At 37.0% G+C, this 21,390-nt stretch overlaps 1 protein-coding gene across 1 annotated transcript in view; it reads right to left on the bottom strand.

Moving 5' to 3' along the window:
- Positions 1–21,014, bottom strand: part of LOC150075304 (lymphocyte-specific helicase-like) — a 156,571-nt gene extending 135,557 nt beyond the window's left edge. The window contains exons 1-2 of the mRNA XM_090388439.1: positions 20,914–21,014; positions 4,573–4,728 (exon numbers count right to left, since the gene is read on the bottom strand). Of these exons, the coding sequence (XP_090244565.1) occupies positions 4,573–4,693 (121 nt within the window). The 5' untranslated portion in view covers positions 4,694–4,728; positions 20,914–21,014. The remainder of the gene's footprint in view (positions 1–4,572; positions 4,729–20,913) is intronic.
- Between the last annotated feature and the right edge of the window lie 376 nt (positions 21,015–21,390).

The raw sequence follows: 21,390 nt of genomic DNA, 5'->3' as shown, positions 1-21,390 counted from the left end.
TTTCAAAATCATCCACAACTTTCTCAATTTCAGAAACATATTTCTCATTATTAAATTCAAAAACAGGATATTTTTGCAAATGATCTTGCATATTTGCAAAATGATTGGTTTTTTCCCTTGAGATCCTTAAACATTGCCAAAAATTGATATTTATATGCAGAAATAGTATAAGAATATAATCAGTGCGTTGAAGTGCCTTTCTAAATTTCCCACATTATAAAAAAGTATTCTAGTTCCCACTCTTGATGAAAATATGTTTTGCTCTTTTCGTAGTATTAATTTTAAATCAAGGGTTATTAAATTAACGTATAAGTACTGTCCAATTATTAATATTAAGTAAGCTAAATAAGAATTCAACACATATACTATGCTCTCCACAACATAACTGCATGCATTTTCACTAGACAAGCCTAGCGGCAACTTTTGTTGCCGCTAGGCTTGTCTAGTGAAAATGTCTAGTAATAATATTTAGATTGACTAATCTATTTTTTATATACATTTAAAATTCATCGTGATCGACCAAAATTAAAGCCGAGATCGACTGGTAGATCGCAATCGACTTGTTGGCCACCCCTGCTATATACCATTGACCTATGAGCTATCCTGGCAGTCTATCTGCATTGCTCAAAGTACATATATGACTGCACAATTACCCTCAGGTCTTTTTCATTTTCCACCAACCTGGGTGTAGTACTACACAGTTGGTACATTACTCTGGGGATTACTGCTACTCATATGCTGTACTTTGCAGTTAACAGTTTACTATCAATACTTAAACCAAAATGAATGTCAGATGAACTTATAAGCTTAATAGAAGAGAAGACAAATGCACGGGATGATAATAAATTGTCAATAGACACAGAATCCTACAATAAGTATAACTTAGTGTGTGACCAAGTTACTCAGGAGATTAGGTAGACTAAGAAAGATTATGAAAATTCCTGGCTAAGAATATAAAGAAAAGCAGCAAGGAATTCTTTGCATAAAATTCTATGCCACCAGTTATTTGATAAGAGACCAATATGTCTTGAAAGAGGCTGTCATAGTAGAATCTCATCTTTCAAATAAATGGCAGACTAACTTCTCAGTAATGCCTTGGCATGCCTATACTCAGATAGTTTCACATTATGCGATTACCTGATTTTAATCTATTTTTATGTTCTCTACCAGTGCAAATGAGGTAGATTTTGGCAAGGTGAGTGACTTCATTATGTTCCTTGAACCACTCATGAGCAGAGCTAGATAGTTGCATTATTGTGAAAGTGGCCATTTCTTTTAAGATAAAAATTGAGAAGTATATCTTGTGTTTGGGAATATGAAATCTAATTTTTGGTACATTGACTACTCAGGCCAATTTATCAATGAATCAGTCCTTATGGTACTGGGCATACACGAACTGATATATTTCTTAAGTCATATGACAGCCTTCTGCTGTCCTTTCAGATATATCCACTGGGATCCAATCCATGTCACGAGAACATTCCCCATACAAGTCCATTATGGGTATAGGTGTACACTCCTATAATTACAACCCATGCATGACCCATCGACTCATGCAGCTGCCTCCACACTCTAACCTTGCTGTGATTGCACTACAAAGAACTAGAACCAGTAATTGCCTGCTCCCAGTACTTTGTAGTCCCATCATGTTGACTCGGACATCTCTGGGATCTATTTCTGATTTTTGACTAAATTAGTAGTTTACAGATAAAGAGTAGATAATTACTGAATTCCAGATCATGTTGTTCCCTTACAATTTTTGAGGAAATGAGTTGATCTCAGTCTAGGTTCAAAGTAACCCACAACTGTTTGACAACAAATCAGCAATTCAACTGAACCTTGAACTCTTGCTATTATAGCCTTAGCATCTTGTGTACTGCTGATACTTAAGGCACCAAAGAGTGATAAATGTTATATATGATTCTGTGATTTGAATATACACCGATGAGCCAAAACATTATGACCACCTACCTAATATAATGTTGGTCCTCCACATGCAGCCAAAACAGCCCGTACCCGGCGAGGCATGGGCCCTACAAGATTTCTAAATGTGTCTTGTGGTATCTAGTACCAACACATAACCAACAGATCCTTTAACTCCTGTAAGGTCCATGGTTGAGACGCTGCCGATCGGAGCTGCTGTTCCAACACAAACCACAGATGCTCAATGGGATCGATATCTGGAGAATTTGGAGTCCAGGGCAATACCTGGAAGTCTTCCTCACGTTCCGCGAACCAGTCTCGAACAATCCGGGAGGTGAGGCATGGCGCATTATCCTGCTGAAAGAAGGTACCGCCAGAGGGGAAGACCACTGCCATGAAAGGGTGCACCTGGTCAGCAATGATGTTTAGGTAGGTGGTAAATGTCAGAGTACCCAGCACATGGATGACCAGACCCAGGGTATCACAGAACATCGCCCAAAAGCATGACACTGCCGCCATCAGCTTGTTTTCATCACACAGTGCATCCAGGTGCCATCACTTCCCCAGTTAAACGACACACATGTAGCTGGCCGTCCACATGGTGCAACAGGAAACATGATTCATCAGACCAGACGACCTTCTTCCAATCACTCAAGGTCCAGTTTTGATGCTCACGTGTCCATTGTAGGCGCTGTTGCCTATGAACTGTGGTTAGCATGGGCATTCGGAGCAGCCTGTGGCTACGCAGCCCCATTTTCAGCAGGGTTCGATGTATTGTGTGTTGCGACACATTACTCCCATCACCAGCATTCCAATTACTGGCAAGTTGCGCCACAGTCGCCCTTCTGTTGCCACGTACCATCCGGGAGAGCCTTCGCTCACCTCGAGCATCGATGAGCTGTGGTCGCCCAACACCTCGCCGGTGGTTCGTGGGTTCCCACTCCTCAGGCCACTTTTGGTAGGTACTAACCACGGCCGACTGTGAGCACCCCCACCAGCTGTGCCATTTCGGATATGCTCTGACCCGGTCGTCTGGCCATCACAATTTGGCTTTTGTCAAACTCGCTTAAGTTCGCTGCCTTCCCCATCTGAAGAACAAGAGTAACACTGATTAGCGGAGCTCAGTATCAGGTGTTTTTTATATTGTGTCCCGACACGCGCATGTGCCGTAGTTCACCTGCACTTGCTTCGATTTGCATAATGACTTGCTGGTCATAATGTTTTGGCTCATCAATGTATATTCTTTGTACCGTGTCAGTGCAAATGGGATAGGTTTTCTAACATTTTGACCATGCAGTGTACACACAAATTTTATAATAATATAAAGTTAGCATGATTAATGCTCAAAATGATGGTCATTAGTCTCAATGTGTAACATGAAGTCTTTTTAGCATGACTACAGTCATAAATTTATGACAATAAATTTTATCATTTACATAATCTCAAAGAAACAATATCCCTAAAAATAGAAATCACGTATATTAGAAATTGTGTATCTTGAACTTGAGGAACTCAAGGGACACATCATATAAAGTACCTAAAGGCTTTAAAAACTTCTACTACTGAAGAAGTGTGTTCACCAAGATATCACCATATTATTGGTAGTTGAGATGGGTTTTTTGTAGCATTATTTAAGGGGAGAAAAGTGCACAGGTTAAATGAATTAACTTATCAACTTAGTGCAAAAATCTTTAAGAATATTATAAGTATAACAAGGAATTCTTTGCTGTATGATGGTACAATTGCATGTAGTGATCTTTCTTTATAATATAATCTAAATTTTAATTTTGGTTATTCTTTAATCTGCTCTTCTGCTTATCACTTTCCACAAGTGGTACTTAGAAGAAAACTGACAAAACTTCTAAATTAATGTTGGTTATCTGTATTCAGCCTAAAAAATGAATTTTATCCAAGATGTAATTTTTCTGCTTCTTGTTGGCCCATAAAAAAATATCATTATCAATTGAGAGATCTCATAAAAATTTAGAAAATAAAGGCTTTTAGATTTTCTCTTCCATAATTAATTTTTATAGCCACTAGCCAAAATTAGTGCGGTTTCGAATTTTCTTGTTGCTGAGCATGTGTGGTGTTTGATTTTTGGCTGTTAGCAGTTTCACATGCATTGCATTAATCTATACTAAATTTGCAATGTTATAAATGAAAGTAGATACCATATATGTTAAGTGACAAACTTGCAAAGGTAAAAGAAAAATCAGAAAAGTTGAATTGTCAATCCCATGAACTGGAGTTTTTCGTTGGTGGTCCAGGTGAACTCAGATGATAGTTTTCTCACGTTAAATTAACTTGTACTAAATTTATAATTATAAATTTAACAAGAACAAGAGCACCACAGAATCAATTGGAAAAATTAACAAAGGTAAATGAAAAATGTGAGAAGCTGCTAGATTTTCCCATTCAAACATCATCTCATGTTTTATTACTGCATCATCTCCAGTGTTGTAACTTCAACTCATGTTAAAGTGGGCATTTTAACTAGTTAATAATGAGCATTACTAAGGACCACATTAAGTAGTTAAATTATTTTGTGAGCTTTTCCCAGTCCATGAGCTGTGGTCTGACCGTAACTGACTAAGAATGTACTCACTGAAAAGAAGAAAAATAGTAAACAGGTATTAAAGGAATAGTTACCTTTGTTTGCGCCACAGCTGAAGCTATCTTCAAAGATATCTAAAGGAACCCATTCATCGCTGTTAAGTTCTTCTGTATTCTGCAGGCCCATTTTGGAAGATGCTTCAATTCCGTTATCCATGACTTGGACCCTCTGTAATGTTCTTTATCAGTTATCTAAAATTTTAATGGAAACTATTAATATAAATTATATTTCTTTAGATTGATGCTTTATAACCTTTTATAGGTATATATCTAGTTCTAACAACATATTAAAAAGTCATGAAGGATTAAAGAAACATTCTAAACATTCTGATAATTTCAATTTAAAACAAATATATCAATGGACATATTTAATGTTTCTCAAAACAGAAAGGAAAGACAGGAGGAATAATTCTTTATTTTATTTTCTATGAGCATAGTATATGTAATATTGCATCTTGTGTGTGCAATATATATGTTGGTTTATGTTATATTGTATTAAATAGAACCAACACTGCTCTTCTAGCCATACGAAGATTCGGAGAAATATTACACTACTGTGATATCATGAATGGACTAGTCTCTTTTAGCCAGATAACACATTTATTGACTACAAGTATTATTGTTGTTGTTGTAGTAGGAATACACTGCACTGAGGGGGAAGCATATAATTTGCGTTTTCTTATCTACTTGGTTTTTTTTTTTGGTTTTTTTTGCCAGTGCAGCAAAAGCCTGTGGCTTCCTTGCACTACTATTGCGAATAATATTACTAATTATGCAATTATTCACTTATGATTGTTACAAATTAATGCATTTTCATCTGCATTAAAAGAACGTAATTATCGGAGTGAACAAAATAATTCTTCTGTCCAAAGAATCTTTTGAATTAAAGTAAATTTTATCCAAATATATACCAGATTTAAATAAATTTTCCCAAAATGTTACATTAATTCAATAAAACTTCACTAATTTGGATCCTCTATAATCAGACTGTCTTTTTTTTTTTATGTGTGCAATTTATTTATTGCAGAATGGAGATTTTTCCTAAATAAGAATTTAAACAGGAACTACAATTCTAGACTTTTTCCAAAATAGTTTTACATTACTTTGTAGAAGTAGTAAAATCATTCAAAAGGAAAATATATACAGCAATACCTCGCTTAGCAAGAGCTCAAACAGCACGGGTTTCACTATAACATGGTTTTCAATTAAGTTTAAATCAAAAATTTACTGTACATATTAAAACTCATTCAACAGCCTAGACACATACTCTACATATATGCTGCATTGTTATAGCCTAGGAATGCGTACATATATGCTGCAGTGCCAACTCTATTGTCTCACATGCACATGTGCCAATAACCATGTGCAAATAAATGTGCCTGAGGCACATGCTGGCACATGCAAATGTGCCAATAGCCACCCCAGACAGGCACTGGCAATGTGCAGCAGTGTTCAGTATTCTTAATTCCATCCTGACAGGAGGACATGATAGCTTTTCATTCACAATTTTTTTATCCCTTTAAATCCGATCAAAAATATATTTGCAATCTTAGTTAGAAATCACTGCCAACAACATGCTTTCCACTTGGCAGCATGTTTTGCCCCATTTGGCAAATTATTTCACTAGTTTTGAATCACAAATTCAGACAATTGCCAAAGACATTGTGAAGATCGAAAAAGACTTGGGATTTGAAACTTTTTGACACTGCCAATATATGTGACTGCATCGACTCACATGCAAATGACTTAGATGATGCAACTCTCCTATGGAGCAATATGGCCTTAGTTGATAATGCTCCTAAAAACCAAATAACAAACAAACAAACAAACAAACAGCAACTCTCCTTGAAATTGATGAGCAAACTGCAGATGAAGAAGAGGAAAACAATTCTGAAGTGGCATCAAATGAATTTTCAACAGAAGAATTGGAGAAAGTTTTTCGGAGGTTGACATAACCTGCGAGGCGATTATGAATGGAGATCCGGATGTTGAACATAGCATCAAGATACGGCAAATTTTACAAGGTGGGTTGTGATGCTAACAAAGACTTGTACACCGAGAAAAAGAATAAACGAATGGAATTTATTCCATTAAACTTCATGGAATTTATTATTGAAATACCTAAATAAACAAAGCTTTTTTTCTCATCTCTAATCATGTTCATGTTACCTTTCATTAATTTTTGTTTTGTAATATTTTTAATTTCAAATCCTTTTAATTGGCTATCAACCGCAAATTGTTTATAGATTTATTATAATTTGGTTATAGACTGTTTCTCTGGTACTCATTCAATTAAAACGCATTATAATTATGCTTCAATCAGCATGGTTTCACATAACATGGAATAGTTTCAGTACCAATTATCAGTGATATGTGGGATATTGTAATAATAATAACTAGCATTTTTGCGACCCACTTAACACTGCCTAGATGGCATCAGCAAATATTCTTGCACCCTTTTTATTTAAGTGTACCCCATCCCTGTAGAAGTAGTCTCTCCTGTTAACAAGCACGGACCATGCTAAAAAAAAAAATTCTACCCCATGAGCCTTGCATAACCTCTCCTGGGACAAACTGACTGGCCGAATTAAGGCTCTTATCATGCCCAGACACGACAGGAGGGAGTATATTGAAATTTATACATGAAATTTTTTAAATTCCACACTTTTATAATTTTTCCAGCGCATAAGATAAAAAATTGAATAAATATAATAAATAATTCTATTTACATGTTCATCAAACATTTCTTTTTTGATTCAATCAATTCAGCGAGCACAGCTGCAAGTGCTGCACAAGCATGGGGGAAATTCTGACTTACGTAGAGTTCCGCAGAATGCAACCCTCATGTTAATCGGGGGGGGGGGGGGGGGGGGCTGTACTCAACTTTTCTTTAAAGGCGAACCACTCAGCAGAAGTGAGTAAATTTTCACATTGGCCTTGTATACTGATATTTAATTTATTAAGCTGTGCAAATAAATTTGCTAGAAAAGCTAATTTATAGCATCAAATTTCATCACTTAAATAATCACAAAATTCTGATTTGAAATAATCATCATATATCCAGTGAAAAAAATATGAGCATTTCCTCACGCAACTCCTCCATGCCGCATAAGTACATTTCCTTTTGATGGCCATCTAACCTCAGTATGCATCATTAAAGAGAAATGATCAGACTCCAGTTCCTCGCTTAATTTTCCAAAAATATGTATTTTTTATGGTCTAGTTTTGATATAATTGACCATTTTAACAGCTTGATCAAGTTTTAAATCGGGTAAGACTGTCTTTGCTACTAGAACGTCTGTGTCTAAAACAGTACGTTGTAATAATATTTGAATTGTGTCGTTGTTGTTGTTGTATTTGGGTTTTCTGGCAGAAGGGCCTCTTGGGCCATATTGTGCCTGTTCGATATTTGCTTATCACAAATTTCTCATGTTATTGTGATCATAGGCTATTATAGAGATTTATTTGTTTCAAATAAGTAAACAGTTCCTCCAAATTTGCATCATTGCCAAGAATCTGCAATAAGGTAATCGGTGCCTTCGAATGGGATAGGGATGCAAAGGTTGATTTTCTGGTAGTTGAAAGTTGGGGACATTCAATGAGAATATGATATATTGTCAACTGCGACTGGCACAACAAACACTGAGGAGGGTTCTCTCCCATAAGCAAATACAGATGAGTTGGATGTGAATGTCCAATGCGGAGCCTTGCTAGAATTACTTCTTGTCGCCTGCTTTTCCTGATACTAGATGTCCACAATTTTGGCTCTTTTTTTTATCTGCAGCAGTTTATTATTTATTTGAGCTTTCCAGAGGTCAGACCATTGCTTCCTACATGATGTTTCAATGATGGATTTGTAGTCGGTGTAGGGCACTGTTTGTTGCCTGGAAGTGCTTGAGTCAGGGTGTTTAGCGGTGGCGTCTGCTTGTTCATTACCTGGAATGCCTGCATGACTAGGTATCCAGCAGAAGGTAACCTTCTGGTTGGCTTTTTGACAGTAAAATAACTTGGACCGTATCTCTTTAAGAATCGGATGTGAGGGCGACATGGTAGTTTGAATGGCAGTGATTGCGCTTAAGGAGTCTGTGTATATCAGACTGTGTATATCTATCTAGAGCTAGTTTAGTTGCAAATAATTCTGCAGTATAGATAGTGCATTCCGTAGGAAGAGACACAGCAACTGAGAAGGCAGAAGAAACTGCTGCAGCACCAACTGCTGCATCTGTTTTGGAGCCATCAGTATAGATAGGTACTTTATCTGAGTTTTCCAACAAATGAGTTTTATGGAGCTGTTGATAGTTTATATTTGCCAGAGAGGATTTTCCCCATCTTGAAAAGAAATTGTCGCAGAGAGGTGAGAATTCAGTCCAGGGAGTTTCAGGAGTAGCAAGGTCTTGGAATATGTTGTGAAATTTAAGATCCCAACTGATCGTGAGTTCTTGCAGTCGAATCCCTGCGGGGCGGTTTTCATTAGGCTTATTGTGATATAATTCAGCATATTGAGGATCAAACAGGTACTGCCAGCTAGGGTGGAATGGCATGCTGTTAATTTTTGCTGCATAATTACACAATAAGGATTTTCTCCTGAGATGCAAAGGGGGTTCATTTGCCTCAATATACAGGCTGTGGACCGGAGATGTTCTGAAGGCTCCCACAGCTATCCTAAGAGCACTATGCTGTATGGTGTTCAGACGTAATAGTGAACTTTTCCTAGCGGAGTAATAGACAGGTGATCCATAATCTAATCGTGATCTTATTAAAGCTCTATACAGATGAAGGAGAGAGCTTCTGTCAGCACCCCAGGACTTAGCAGAGACTGCTCTCAGGATGTTCAGTTTTTTAAGACATGTAGTTCGAAGGAAAGCAATATGGGAAGCAAAATTAAGTTTGTTATCTAAATATAACCCCAACAGACGGAAATTGTTAGTGACAGGAATCAGGGTAAAGTTTGCGTTTTTTACAAAAATGAATTGCACTAGATTTCTTTTCTGATAGGGAATAGCCATTGCGCAATGCCCATGATTCAATTTTAGCGATGGAAATTTGGAGTTGTCTTTCAATAGTGTTCATGGTTTGGAATTGACAAGAAACAACAAGGTCATCAGCGAACATATATGATTCTATTGTATTAGGTACATCCTGTGTCATGTTTGTAATTCTTATTGAAAATAACGTCGGACTAAGAATGGACCCCTGAGGAACACCCTCCTCTTGTTCAAATGATTTAGATAAATTGTTCATGTATCTAACCTGAAATGTTCTGTGGCATAGGAAGTTTTGTATAAAGTGGGGTAAATGACCTCTCAAGCCAAAAGAATGAAGATCTTGAAGTACACCGTATCGCCAGGTGTTATCGAAGGCTTTCTCAATATCAAGATTGATCATGACCAGATGTTGTCCCCTTATGAAGGCATTTCGGATGTTTGCTTCTGCTTTTATCATTACATCTAACGTGGACCGGTTCTTTCGAAACCCGTACTGATTGTTATTTTGCAAGTTGTTAGTTTCCAGGAACCACGCTAGCCGCCTGTGAACCATTTTTTCCAAGACTCTGCCTAAGCAGCTGGTCAGTGAAATCGGCCTGTAATTATGTGGAAAGCTGCGATCCTTTCCTGGCTTTGGAAAGGCTAGTATAATTGAGTGACGCCAGGAGTTTGGGTAAGTATTTTCTAGAAATATTCGATTGTAATATTTTAACAATGCCCTTTTTGTTCTGTTGTTTAGTTGGCTTATCATGAGGTAGTAGATCCCATCTGGACCAGCAGCACTACTGGAAGTTTTATTGAGCGCCCCTAAAAGTTCTGTTAATGTAAATGGCTGGTTGTACGGGTGTGAAACTCTAGTGGAGAAATTGATCTTATGCTGCTCTGATGATTTTTTAATTTTCTGAAAGATTGGGTTGTAGGTGGATACGCCTGATATACTGGCAAATGATTCGGCTAAGGCATTTGCAATTTCTGCCGGAGAGGACAACTCCTTTCCTTTCCAGTTTAATATTGAAGCCGGGGACTGGACATATTTGCCATCAATTGTTTGTATTTTCTTCCAGATGAGTCTTATATCTGTGTCCTTGTTTATACTAGAGGAAAAGCTAATCCATGCTTCTCTTTTTGCTTTCCTTCTTATTTGGCGGAACTTAGCTTTCATCCTTTTAAAACTAATTAGGTTACTGGTTGTGGGGAATTTGCGGAACAAATTCCAAGCCCTATTTTTTTCCTGTTTAGCGTATGCACAATGCGGATTCCACCAGTAATTATTGTGTTTGCGTTTCCCAGGCAAGGCCTTTGGTATTGTAGAGTTGGCAGCTTGTAATATTTGATTAGTTATATGTTGTGTGACATAATCTATGGGTTGAAGTTGAATTATTTCATCATCTAACTGAACATTTGAGGCATATTCATTCCAGTGTGCCCTACGAAATTTCCATTTGGAGCGACCCGGCAAAGGGGAGTTTACCCGTGTTTGCAGCTTGCAGAGAATTGGTAGATGATCACTATTTAGTGGATTTTCAAGAACAGACCACTCCATATTAGTACATATGGAGGGGGAGCAGATTGAAAGGTCTATTTCACTCATGGATCCTGTAAAAAAATGTATATAAGTAGGCTGTCCAGTATTCAAAAGGGTAAGTTGGCACACATCGAGAAGATTTTCTATTTGTTTACCTCTTTTGTCGATTGTTGGAGATCCCCACAGCGAATGATGAGCATTGAAGTCTCCGAGCAAATAGAAAGGAGGTGGTAGCTGGTCTATTAGATTTTCTAGATTTTCTGAGGAGATTGAGGAATTTGGGGGAATATATATAGATGCTACTGTAATAGTCATGCCGATTTCTGTGCGCATTGCCACTACCTCAAAAGGAGTCTGAAGAGCAACAGGTTTAGATGGAATATTATTTCTAACAAGAACCGCCATGTCTCCATGGGCCGGCGAGTCGATACTCCTATCTCTTCTGAACATGGTATAATTCTTAATGGTAGGACACACTTGTGGATTTAAATAGGTTTCTTGTGGGGATATACATGCTGGTTCATAGCGGGTTACGAGATCATGCAAGTCATCTTATACATTACGAAAGCCTCTACAATTCCACTGAAGAATTCTTTCCATTATGCGATCGTTAGTTGTTTTTGCTTCTGACAGTTTTTTGGTTGTAGCTTGTTTATACCTCTCTATTTTTACTTTGTCTTTCTTAGGAAAGAAAGGACGTGTCGTGTCCATCTCATCAGTTGCGTGGAGTTCTAAAATTCCATCATCTGAATTTTTCTGCTGATCAATATCCATTTCCGTTGAAATCCGTGGATGCACCATTGGGGTTTCTGTAGCTTTTGGTTTCATTGTTGATGCATCGGCTGGAATGGAGATTGGAGTATTGCTGGCTTGTTCAGTTGTTTGTTGTGAAGGACACTGATTGGGAGAAGTGAGTATGGATCGTGCCCAATTCGCGATAGATGATTAGGAGGAACTGTAACATCTGTTTGGATACTTACTGATTGCACCTGTTTGGCAGCTGTGGCATATGTACGCTTTGGCTCCATTTTGATTATTTCTCTTCTAGCCTCTGAATAAGTGACTTTGTTTTCCACTTTATATTTCTGTATTTTTTTCCCTTGCTTCCATAGTTCGCATATTTTGGAGAAAGCTGGGTGATTACCTTTACAATTTGGGCAATGAAGAGTGGTAGCATTGCAATCGGATTGGTTGTGGTCCTTCGATCCGCAGTTAGGACATATTGCCTCACCTCTACATGCAGTCTGAGAGTGTCCATATTTTTGGCACTTATAGCACCTGATTGGGTTTGGGATGTAGGGTCGGACACGGCAATGGAGATAGCCTGCTTTGACAGATGTTGGTAAGATGGGAGAGCTAAAAGTGAGGATTATGCTCCTTGTTGGAATGAGAGTACCATCTTTATGAGTCATGATTCTCCTGGCTTGGATGACTCTTTGTTCTCGTAGCTCTTTGACTATTTCCTCCTCTGATACGGTTAATAAGTCCCATTCTGCAATTACTCCCTTGGAGGAATTTAAGGTGGCATGGGGAGTGACTTTTATTGGATGTCCGCCGAAAGTTGTCAGATTTAATAACTTTGCAGAATGCTGGGATTTCATGGTCTCTACCAGAAGATCTCCAGACTGGAGTCGTCTTACTGATTTTGGTGAACCTGCGACAGCCTCTAAGCATTTTTGCACAAGGAATGGGGACAATTTACTCAAAGGCTGGTCTGATGTAGAGTGCAGTATGAGGAATGCTGGTATCTCCTCTTGAGGATTTGTTTTCAACCTCTTGGGTTGGGAAAAGTCATCATCGGTGTGTTTTGTCGCTAGTTTTGAGCTAGGAGGCTCTAAAGGTGGGAACGTATTGTTATCCATCTTTGCTCCTTTCAGCCCCGGGAGAGTGGATTTCTTCTCCCAGGTTACTGGCCCCGCCACGGGGAGGCAGGAGCAGTGCCGCTAGAGTGACCAAGCGGTATAAAAGTTAGTATATTAGTTTAAATGGAAAAAAGAAAGGTGATTTGCCTTTCTGAAACTTAGTTACAGATCGTAAGTCTAAGTTTACTAGTATTTAATGAAAACGTAAGAAAACTTTTTTTAACTGAACAAAACTGCAGCTTCGAGAAAAACGCTCTAGAAATCACTGAGAATCGCTTGGCACCCAGGGCCAATTGTGTCGTTTTACTAAATTTAGAAATCCTTTTAGTGCTCCTGTCATCATGAGAGCATCTTTGGTACAAATGGCAACACACGACTTCCACAAAATATACCACACTTTTGTAAATAATTATTCATTACTTTGAAAATATCTTGGCTGGTTGTTCTTTCAGCGAGGTCTTTACAACAAAAAAAAAAAAAAAAGATTAACAATTGTGTCGTTTTCGATAAACCTGACAAATGCTATTAATTGGGCTTTCCTGCAAACAGTCGCCCAAAATTCTAAGTTGAACAACTTGTTCTTCAATATCATCGGATATTTCTTTTATATTTCAATCGGACATTTCTTTCGTGATTACCCAACATGCTGGTAAAATCAGACTTTCTGCAATCAGATGAGATTTCTCTTTTCTTTTTTTTTTTTTTTTTTTTTCTGCCCCCAGTTTGGCTACTAAATAGCTTCTTCAGCTATATCAGATATTTTAGATATACTATAAAATTCTGTACCTTGTTTTCTAGTAGAGGCTTGAAGTATTTTAAAATACTCCATAGTTTTGGACGATAAATTCTTGTTTCATAGAAAAATGATGCTGCAATTTACTTGCCACTATTGATTCATTCAACAATTTTAAACCACATACCACACAAAGGTCGAGGACAATCTTGGGTACCAGTATACGAAAATCCTATCGCCAAATAATCATCACATATTTACAACAACAGATTTTCTTCTTTTTTGATGTTGATGGTTGTTCGTTTTTGTCATTTTCTCTAAGCTCGTTGTTATCAATTTGCCTCTTCTGATTTCATTTCACTAAAAATTTCTAAAAAAATTAAAGTTAATTCTAGAATGAACTAATACAGTTAATTGAAAATACCTCTTCTATACGAATTAACTAAATATGACGTTTTAGAGATATAAAAACACAAAGGAAATTTCTTACTATGCTTCGTACAAGTTGCACTTATATAACTGCAGGGTGCCTGGGAGAGTTTCTCAAATGATAAGAATGGCTGAATAAAGGTGAACAGATCTACTACTAGGAATCAAAAGATGATTAAAGGTGAACAGATATAGTACTAGGAATCAAAACACGACATCACATTGACTGCTGGAAGGGGCTGGGATCGGTGCAGCGTAAATAAACAAATTTTTTATTTGAATTAATTTTTATTATAAAATTTGGATTTATTAATTTTTTTTATTTGCATTTTCCACAGCACACCCGAAACATACTCACGGCACATTAGTGTGCCGCGAGTATGTTTCAGGTGTGCTGCGGAAAATGCAAATAAAAAAAAAAAATTAATAAATACAGGTTGAGAAACAGTGTTAAGTAACTCTGCTGATCTCTTACTCTTAATGTCATTAGTAGCCCTTAGGAGTGGCAAAATGAATAGTATCAACAGAATCTTTTCATGTAGCAGGAAAGGGGAACAATTTCTTGTTTGCATCTGGAAGCTTTAAGTCTTGACTTAGCTCTGTATGGCAGTATTCTCAGAGCCTTAAAAAAGTACTAAATAAGTCAAAGTAGAGCATATAAAGTTTCAAACATAATGCTACAAAAAGGGTTAAAATAAATGAAGGTTTATCACTTTGGTAACAACAAAAAAATGCAATTTACTAAAAATACTGATAAAGAGGCCTCTGTAGCTGAGTGGTCAGGAGCGAGAGTGCAGTAGCACATGCTCTTTGAGTAGACTGGGGTACAAGCCCCTGACTGCTAAATACAGTTGTTTTGCCAACTCTCGCTGGGCCAGCATGGCAGATTATGGTCCATTTCCCTCAATGTAAATCATTGAGGAGGCTACCATCCTGCAGTAGATTGATAATGGCTGCAGTTTACCCTTTACTGATAAAGATAAGTTACTGACGATCCAACCTTCTTGTATGAACTGTTGGCAATATTTCAAAAACTATAGGAAAATAAATGTTGAGTAGACACAAACAATTAGCTTCATTCAAGGAACATTCCAGACTTAAGTAATGCATACCAAGAGGTGATTATCCTTTTATATAATGCAACTAGACCACATCTTGAATACTGCATATAAGTTCAAAACTTCATTTCAGAAACTATGCTGATCTGTTGTACAGAGAAGAGCAACAATACAAGCTAAGCACAAAAGAATATTCTTACCAAGAAAAACTTATTCTGTATACTAGATATTTGCATGAAGACTTAACTTAGGTATTTAAAGCTTTCAAAGGGTTGCACAACCTAAATGCTGATGGCATCTTTGGTCCTCAAACAATAAACAAATGGAGATATAAAATTTTTAATTGAAAAAGGATCTTTCAGAATAGGTGTGCAAAAATTTGTCTTCAGTCAAAGAATAAACAGTTATTAGAATAAACATTGCAGAAGTAGGAAGTTGAAAAAACTTTAATGGATTGGGCAATTACTAGCAGGTATAGGCAAATGAGGTGGGCAAGTTTTTTTTTTGTTTTAATTAAACCCAATGTATTTCCATATTAAACTTTCAAAAAAAATTAAAACATTAAGCAGATAATTTCTAATTACATATTAGTGCCAGTTGGTCAACTTTGCAGTATTTTATTGATTTTATGATTATCATATGATTCTGTCATTTTGCATATATGAACACCAATGCTGCATGCGTTGGATGAACCTTTGACAAAAAATATATTTAATCTTGTTTTTACTCTGAAATACAGGGGGCTCACTCTGTAAGGATTACATTCCTTAGGTTATCAACAAAAAGCAAATCTGTGAAGAGATTAGAGGCCCTTGTGAAAATGTCAAATAGAATCTTGGCTCAACATATTTTTGTATTAAATATATTTTAGCACTGTATTAATATACACTGTTGTTCAAAGAAAGTGCATCACCTAGGAATTTCACATTTCTAACCCTTTTTCGCGATGGTATGTTACACTAATGACTAGCATCACAAATATAAATATAAACAAAAGATATTTATTAATAGTTAAGGCAAAGCCAAGTAATATTTGACAGGTGCTCTCAAAATATTACAAAATGAGCCAACAGTTCTCTATAGGACCTTTATATAGCAGTTTTGGTAAACACGACAATTATGGCTGAAATGTTATCAGAAGCCCTCAATTTGCTGCAGGTTATCATTTTAAATGGAAAACAAAATGAAAAGTTCATCAGTGCAAACTAATATTTAGTTAAACCGCCTCTGACCCTGATGACAGCAGCACACCGTCAAGGAATTGACAAGATCAATTTATGAAGATAATCAACTGATAGTTTGTGGTTCCAAACGCGAATTATGGCTTCCTGAAGTTCACGAAGGGTCTTTGGTTTCTTTCTGGCAAACGCAGATTCCACACGATGCCAACAGTTCTCTATAGGATTCAGGTCTCGGCTGTTTCCTGGCCAGCTAAGAGTAGTAATGGAACGTTCTTCCAACCATTTGTTCACCTGTAACAAATGTAAACACATTACTGTCGAACCTGTAATGCAGAAATGAAGCTAAAGTAACTACAGAAGTGCCTACTTACACTTTTTGCCCGATGATAAGGAGCAGAATTGTCTTGAAAGATGCAGTTACTTGGCAAGTTGAAATGGTCTGTAATGGTTGGCAGCAATTTGCCTTGCAATATAGCCAGGTATCCATTGGCATTTACAGAACCTTTTATAAACTGCAGGTGACCTACTCCACAATACAAAATGCACCCCCATATCATTTGGCTGGTAGGGAATTTCACTGTAGACACCATACATTCTGGATAGTATTCTTCACCACGTCTACGGCAAATCGTTTTGTCTTCCATCAGAGCCATGAAGGTTGAATTTCTTTTCATCTGAGAAAATAACTGATTTCCATTGCTCGGGGGTCCATTTGACATGCTCCTTACACCAAATAAATCAGGCCTTTTTCATTTTTTCTGTGAGGAGGGGCTTCTTCTTAGGACGATGGACTACAAGTCCATTTTTGAAGAGGTGTCTTCTCACTGTTACTGCACTTGCTACCACTCCTGTATGTTCTTCCCATTCTTTTTTCGGCTCAGACAAAGAAGCTTTACGGTTTTTAAGGCATAAGCACTTCAAAGCATGGTCCTGTTTTGGCATAGAGACTAGTTTGCATCCGGTTCTTTTTTTTCTATCAGCAGAACCAGTATTTTGAGTTTGGAAAGAAATCTACTCACTGTCGACTGATTACAAGACGCTCTATAAGCAGTATGACGGAAATAACATCCTTTCTCCTGTAAAGCAAAAATAGCACTTCGTGGCATCAACTGCATTTAACTCGCCATCCTGACACAAGCAACGAATGACTGCAGAGTGCTCATATAGCTGAAAGTAACAACTGATGCAACATTACATCATTGTCTACGCTTGTCAATCTTATCTGATGCAATCGGTAAGAAATATTGCCATATACTTATGTTATTTGGATGACAATTACAATTTTAAGGGGTGATGCACTTTCTTTGAACACCAGTATACCTTATACACATTGATAATAACTGATACTGCCAGGTGTACAATGTGCAAAAATCTAGAGATTATCCGATTGCAGGGTGCATTATACATGATTTAAGTCGTTAAATTCAAAATTTCTGTTAACAGTGAAAATAAGATGTTCAGCAGCTGAAAAATCAAATACAGTACCATGTTCTAAATATAGCTATTGGCAAAAGACAATTCACATATGGGAATAAAAGTTAAATAAAGAAATTTTAAAGCATTTATCATGAATGCAAGGGATCCATTTGACCAATCAATTTTCTGAATGAATCATCATTTTTTCTGTTCGCAGAAATGGTCATACAGTAGTCTGCTAATTTTCATCTTAGATTACTTACTTATCCTCCACAGTACTAACTATCACCTCGGGAGAGTTGGTATTGCAGTAAATAAGAAAGCATTGACAATGTTTTCTTATTTACCATAATACTAAGTTTTTCAATTTTTCACTTTGCACCTCATTTTAGACACAAAGTAAAAGAAGAATTCAAATTGTATACAGTATTGTCTTTGGGTAATTTGCATATTCATCACTAGTGACATTCATTAATGTAAGTTTCAGATCTGCTCAGCCATAATAACAGCAACAAGATTAAATTTTGAAATGCTTGACAGCTAAGCTTCTAAGCCAATAAAATCACCCTGGACCTGAATTACTGGTTGACAGGCACTTCCAGGCTAATGAACAAATAGCTATGGCAATGTTTACCATGGGGGAGCTAACAATTTTCACGAAAGTTTAGGTGAATAAGAAAGCACCTGATGAAAGCAGCATGGTCAGGATGTGAGCCACACATAGTCAAAGTAGACACCAGTTATCGCAGAATGAAAAATTTAGCCATAAAAAAAAACTCAGAAAATGGAAAAGCCTTAAGCCATAAAGTTCTGCTTTATTAGCATTCGACATTATACTGTTTTACACACAACCCTTCACTAATGAAATTCACTGGCTTTGTGAATCATTACTTTTCTGATTTTTAAACTTTTTTTATTACACATTTGTTTATAACAGAAAATAATAGTAACGTACGCATGTGATGCAAGAAAGCAAGCATATGAGTTTATGTAGCATCAGCCAGAAAAAAAAAAAAAAAAAAAAAATTCACACGCCCATTCCCTCTAAAAGTTTGTCCAGTATCTCTTTCAATTATTTAAGCTATCAACTTCCACAACGACAGATGGAAGTGTGTTCCAGCAATTAACCACCTGCTGGCTAAAGGCAAATTTCCGCACATTTATTCTACAACTGTCTTTCCTCAATTTGAATTTATGAATCTTCCGCTTGCTCAGTAATCTGAGCAAGTGGAGGAATCCAATCAGAATTCAGCATGCTCAACCCATTCAGAACCTTATACACCTCAATCAGATCACCTCAGGTGTCTAGTCTCCAGCTGCTGCAATTTGCAGAACTTATGCCTTTCTTTTAAGAGGACCCTTCGTTCCCCTCACCAATTTTATTGTCCTTCTCTGTACGTGCTCAAACAAATCTACATCCTTCCTAAAATGAGGCCTCCAGACCTGTACACAGTACTCAAAGCATGGCCTAACCATTGCTTTATACAAAAGGACAATCACCTCCTTTTCCCTGCTAGTAAAATTCCTGTATATCATTGACAATACTCTATGATCTGCACTGGCAGCCTGTACACATTGCTCAGAAAACTTCATATCTGACTGCACAATTACTCCCAGGTCTTTTTAATTTTCTGCCACCCTAAGTGTAGTACCACACAGTTGGTATGTTTCTCTGGGGTCACTTTTATCCATATGCAGTACTTTGCATTTGTCAATGTTAAATGCCTTGCCAACCTTTGTATCATCTGCAAACTTCGACATTAAGCCTGATATACCTCTATCACTATAATTGATAAATATACAAAACAACAGCAGGCCCAACACCGAACCCTGGGGAACTCCACTAATAACATTAGTCCATGAAGAGCAGCGTCCGTTGATAACCACTTTCTCTCTCTTTTCCCACTCAACCACCCTTTTATCCATTGTAGCAACTTACTCTTAATACTATACTGCTCCAATTTGTACAGTAGTCTTCCACATGCTATAGTATCAAAAGCTTTCCTGAAATCCAAGTATATGATATCAAAATTATTTTTTGCATCCAGTTCCGTTGTAACCACATCATAATATCCTATCAAATTTGTCAGACAAGACTCTCCCTTAACAAACCCATGCTGGGTCTGAATTATTGCTGCAGTCTTGTCTAGATGATCCTGCAATGCATCTTTAACCAGTGACTCCATTATTTTACCTGGAACAGAAGTTAAACTAACTGGTCTGTAATTACTCGTGTCACCCTTCGATCCATCTTTGTGAATTAGGGATACATTTGCACATCTCCAGTCAGTGGGGACTTTGAGTCCAAGGATGCTCTCGTAATTGCTTATTTCTTTGCCACCTCCTTTAATATAACTGGATAGACCTCATCCACCCCAGGTGCCTTTATGTTTAACTTCAACAAGTTCTCCTCCACTTTGCTCTCCGTTATTGCAAAAATCATTAGGCACCCTGTCAGTTTGATAAACTTCCAGCATTTTCCTCCCTTAATAATTCTTCATGTGAAAATGTAGATGCAAAGCACTCATTCACATTATCAACTATCTGAGCAGGTTCATCAAGTCAAACCATTGATATCAAGTGGATCAATCTGATTTATCCCCTTCCTTCTAGAGTTTATATAAGTAAAGAAGTCCTTGCTCTTTTTCTTAGCATCCTTTGCCAAAGATTTCTTGTAATCTGCCTTCACTTGCCTAATCTCATTTGTGACTTGATTACAATTATCAGAGATTTTTTAATGGGAACCTCCCTTTGCCAAAAAAAGATTATGTTCAGTCAAGCCTGATAGTCATGGAAAGATACCACAGCAGCATTCTGGTTAGTAATAAATTTTTTAATCCGAGCACTGCATTAAAATTAATTAATATCCAAAGTACTTAGTGGTACCTTTACCATAAGTTGTACCCAGTTCAGTAAGATCACATTAATGAGAGCATATATTCTTCCAATCGAAAACTGTATTTACCAGCTGGATAAGAAAAACTTCCATGCACTTAATTGATTTTTGAACATCAATTAAAGAGGATCAATTACTTTATTCCAATTCTTCCACAGGATTCATACTTTCCCACTTGGGATTTAAAAACCAGTTAATCCTTCCAAATAATAAATGATCATTACATCTTTTTCGAAAGACTTTGTCATCAAAAGTTTTGAAATTATAATTTCCTAATTAAATGACTACTTACAATTACATAAGTGTGTGAAATGGCCCATAGAAGTACACAGTTGTATGAAATAGCCCTACCTACTACCACAGTTACCCTATCGACTTATTCTATCCAAAACAATAATCTAACAGTACACAAACAGAACGAGATTTCGCGCTCGCGCGAATACACAGAAAACCAACCTATCATGATCATTAGAAATGTTTTAGCGCCCCCAAACAGAGCGGGATAAAAGTGGTTTTTGTGTGGGTGTTTTTTTTTTTTTTTTTTTTAAATTAGCAGTTAATATACGAGGGGTGAGTATATACCAGAGGTGATAATTTAATTCGCAGATTGGTGCAAGATCTTATCTTAATCACTGGCAACTGTGCCAATGCAGCCGACGCGGTGCATTGGGGCCCACGACAGAAAGGGAGAAGCCCACTGCCCGAAACAGGAAAAAAAAAAAAATAAATAAATAATAATAATAAATAAATAAATAAATAATAATCGATT

This window comes from Mastigoproctus giganteus, chromosome 14 (genome assembly GCF_048544385.1).
Source record: "Mastigoproctus giganteus isolate SK-2022 chromosome 14, ASM4854438v1, whole genome shotgun sequence".
NCBI lineage: Eukaryota > Metazoa > Arthropoda > Arachnida > Uropygi > Thelyphonidae > Mastigoproctus > Mastigoproctus giganteus.
The sequence above is the reverse complement of the archived record's forward strand: the minus strand, read 5'-3'. Positions and strand labels throughout refer to the sequence as shown.